This window comes from Austrofundulus limnaeus, unplaced genomic scaffold (assembly GCF_001266775.1).
Source record: "Austrofundulus limnaeus strain Quisiro unplaced genomic scaffold, Austrofundulus_limnaeus-1.0 Scaffold8, whole genome shotgun sequence".
In the NCBI taxonomy this organism is placed as follows: Eukaryota; Metazoa; Chordata; class Actinopteri; order Cyprinodontiformes; family Rivulidae; genus Austrofundulus; species Austrofundulus limnaeus.
The window spans coordinates 5,022,513-5,026,369 of record NW_013952410.1 but is presented as its reverse complement, the minus strand read 5'-3'; the positions used below and the strand labels follow the sequence as shown (position 1 = coordinate 5,026,369).

At 37.8% G+C, this 3,857-nt stretch overlaps 1 protein-coding gene across 1 annotated transcript in view; it reads right to left on the bottom strand.

Moving 5' to 3' along the window:
- The window catches only part of LOC106512275 (sodium-dependent phosphate transport protein 2B), a 10,880-nt gene extending 8,350 nt beyond the window's left edge, over positions 1 to 2,530 (bottom strand). Inside the window, exons 1-5 of the mRNA XM_014000938.1 lie at positions 2,353 to 2,530; positions 2,158 to 2,209; positions 1,947 to 2,078; positions 1,139 to 1,267; positions 874 to 1,017 (exon numbers count right to left, since the gene is read on the bottom strand). Of these exons, the coding sequence (XP_013856392.1) occupies positions 874 to 1,017; positions 1,139 to 1,267; positions 1,947 to 2,078; positions 2,158 to 2,203 (451 nt within the window). The 5' untranslated portion in view covers positions 2,204 to 2,209; positions 2,353 to 2,530. The remainder of the gene's footprint in view (positions 1 to 873; positions 1,018 to 1,138; positions 1,268 to 1,946; positions 2,079 to 2,157; positions 2,210 to 2,352) is intronic.
- Between the last annotated feature and the right edge of the window lie 1,327 nt (positions 2,531 to 3,857).

The window sequence follows — 3,857 nt, the reverse complement described above, 5'->3', positions numbered from 1 at the left end:
GTTTTTTATACCCACAATAGAAAAAATTTGTATGCAAATATGTAATCAATACTATTAATACAAAAAGTAAAACATGTTAGCTCATGCTAGCCTGTTGTTTACTTAAATATTCCAATTTCTTTCTATGATCTTTCGCTCAAATCCATCAGAATTACCTTTAAATAATTTGAAGACTACATTTTAACAAGAATTAGAAAAAAACATGCCTGTATAAATTAAGTGGTTCTAGTTTTTATTAAATTCAGTATAAACTATATACAGTATATACTGTATATGTTTTGTTGTTTACATTTTTATGGGCTTTTTATTTATCCTGATCTGTATAATGATAAATAATATAATAATAATAACAATTTTTTTAGTTTTATAATGTCACCTCCACTGACTGTAAATGTTACTGGAAAGGCTTTGAAAAGGCCCACGGACCACCAGTTGATAATCACAGTTGTAGCTTGTTTTGCGGCTCTGGACACATTTTATTAGTGAGACAAGGAGCACAAATGGCTTGTTTGATTGTAAAGGTTGCAGACCCCTGCTCTATGCAAATTCCATTWGTAGGAAAAATCATAAAAATGGCTCTTGCAATAGTAAATGTTGCAAACCCCCAGGCTAACAATTAGCTTAGCCTGGATGAAAACTTTTCCCCTTTTTATTCCAACACTCTGTGCTCTGTGACTGATTTCCTGGTTGTTAAATACTAATAATGCATTCTTGACAGATTATGACATAAAAAAATGACCAGATTATCCCTTTAAGTGACAGAGTTGATAATCCCAGATCCTCAAAAACACAAATTTGCAGCATCATGCCTGGACTTTAGCTCCTGATGCTTGTTCTCAGTGTCTGAATAATGAGTTTGTAAAGTCTGCTTACATCCAGAGGACACCATGCTGACCACAATAGAAGAGGAGGTGCTGGAACTCTGCACCAGCACTGTGACTAACACCCCGATCACCAGCCCGGCCACAGGGTTGGACAACACAGCATTATCCTGGAAGATGTCCCCAGCAGCTTTACCTGCACACACATAACAACACAAAGGCACCTTGTTGGACCTGCTTTAGTCACTGGCATGTGAGGAAAATGTGCAGCAATCGATCACGAGTCTACAGTAGTAGATGGAATGAAGGGTTTTCACCTCCCACCAGCTGGAACGCTGAGCTGAGAATATCCAGGGAGCAAATAAACAGGTAGAGTAATCCAAGCAGCAGAATCAACTTCACAATAGCAGTCAGAACTCTCTTTATCTTTCCTCCTGTGTCCAAATCTGTAGGGGAAGGAAAACATAAAACACTGAGTCAGGGATGGTTTTCAATCACCTGCTGTTGAATGGTGAAGGCGGGTGATAATGTTTGTCTCCCTGAAACTGTCAAGAAAGAATCAAAATTATAACTACTGATGAACTTTTGAAACCTACCACCAACCTCAACAAAGACAGAAATGCTTATAACTTTTACACATACTGAAATACAATTCACTGTCATCCACTTATATTATAAGTCATAAAAAAGAAAACTTTGGCATTAGGTCCTCAAGTCAACCCTGTTAGCAAAATATCTTTTAAACTCCCAGACTGATCTGAATGAAAATCTCAGGAAGTGATCACTGGATGGCTTTCTACAACTGATTTACATTTTAAGTTAATCCATAGACGAACATCACAGCTAATCAACGTTCTTCGAAACAAACAAACAAAAAAAAAAGGCTGTCAGTCATTTTTCCAGATATTTAGCTAAAAGGTAACATAGCTGAGAGTTATTTACAACACATACTCTTAGTGGTAACAGATCATGGAGCATGTGTTTTCTAAATTTGCACATTTTAGTCTCAAGAACTGAAGAGGCTGTAAGTACGCTGTTTCTCAGCAAAAATGATTAGAGTTTAAAACTCCAGCAGGGAAGTGTGCAAAATGCATTTCTTTATGGAATGTTAGATCTTTCACCCACCTGACCACTTCACCCCTGTGTCTTTGAGTTCTGGCAGATCCCAGGGGTCCTCCTCAGCAGGCTCCTCGCTCACCAGGTCCAAGGTGGAGTAAGCTGGTGGGAGCGCCTCATCCTTACTCTGACTCTGGTCATCTAATGATGGACAGACAGGATTTATATGTAGGTATGTATGTGCATAAGGTTTTTAATGTTTCCAGGGAAAATGACATACTTATAGTGGGAGTGGACTGAGTCCCCTCTTCTGGTCTTGGTGCCATGACTGTCTAAAAAAATAATCAGCCTCACACAGTCAAAACCATCAATAAAAACAACATTAAATTATAAATATAAGAACAAAACCAATCACTACCATGAACTAACACAGTTTGATCCACGCAGACTTAGTTCTGTGAAAATGAACACGAACCTTTGTTTATGATGAGCAGATTACAAATGATGAGCACTGGAAGGAGCGCAAAAAGGGAAAAAAAGAATCAAAATAATAAAGCACGTTGCCTGTTCGTGAAGGAAGAAGCAGCAGCACGAGGCAGAGTKCTCACCTGCAGCTGAGCATCGCGTGTCCACAGCTGCAGTCTCACCTGTGCGCGCGCTGACGCTGACTTTATAGCGCAGCTGCGGGGCGCGCGCCCGCGGCTCGTGTTTAAAGGTCGTGCACCTCAGGGCAGAGTACACGGAGGATTATGTGTGCTGCATCTGTTAGCTGATAACAACCCCAATAATACAAGAATAATCAGCCACAGACCGTAACTCCTACAGTCACCACCAGAAGAAGAAGAGAAAAAAATATTCAGTTATTCGGTGTGGCGCTTTTTCTTGTCTGAGAGACCATTTCCTGACCAGGAAAAGAGCCGAAAAAAGGCGTGTTTTTCAGGTCAGCTTTGTATATAAGGCTCTAATGACCATTTACAAAACCATTACCTTCCTGTTTTCTACAAATACCTCCACTTTAAACAGCTTTAATAAAAAATACACACAAATATCCTCCCAATTMAGATTTCATCCTGCAACTTTGTCTTTAGTTAGATATTTTTTCTCAGAGCACTTGTTGTACCAAGTGTTATTACCACAAAGTTTTAACCATAGTACCAAATATACCCTAGTACCAATTGCCATTGTACCAAAAAGAAAAAAAATTGTATAGGTCTTCGGGACGGGTTCTTCTCCAGAAGAAGAGTCCAGAAAAGTCCAGAAGACCGATACAATTTTTTTCTTTTTGATTTTTTACCTGGATTACTGAGATGCATGAGGACATTGTACCAAAAGTTATCACGATAGTCCCAAATGTTATTAAAACTAGCTAATTATATGCCTAATTGCGATGCAGCTAAAAAGCAGAAATAGCTGCCATTTCGTACTAATGTTTCAACTTCTGTTTGTCTTTAATCAAATTTTATCACAAATAAACTTTGTAAGCTTGACATGTTATTTCTTTGTATACTTACAGTATATGCTGTTAATGTGGATGTTCTCACCACCTACAGGCAGCTCCTGGGTATTGGTAACATTTTGTGTGGACTGAGTGACTCCATTCTACTGTGGCATTGTGGAGGAGGAAAGATGGACAGGGCAACAGCTCCCAGCCAACAAAGCAATGATTTGATTACATCAAACCCAACTGGTTCTGTGTCACAATTTATTTGTATTATTTTTTTACAATAAATTAAACTGATAATAACTACTAATTTAATTCAACATTYGTGAAAACAGTTAAATCTGAAGTCTGTAAAGAACCTGAATGATTTTCAATCAAAGCGTATTTATTCAATATTAATCACATTTTTTTCATACAAACATGTGTACTTCATCTTTACATACATACAGTAATTTATACAGTTAGGTCCATATGTATTTGGACAGAGAAAACATTTTTCTAGTTTTGATTCTAAACATTACCACAACGAATTTTGAAGA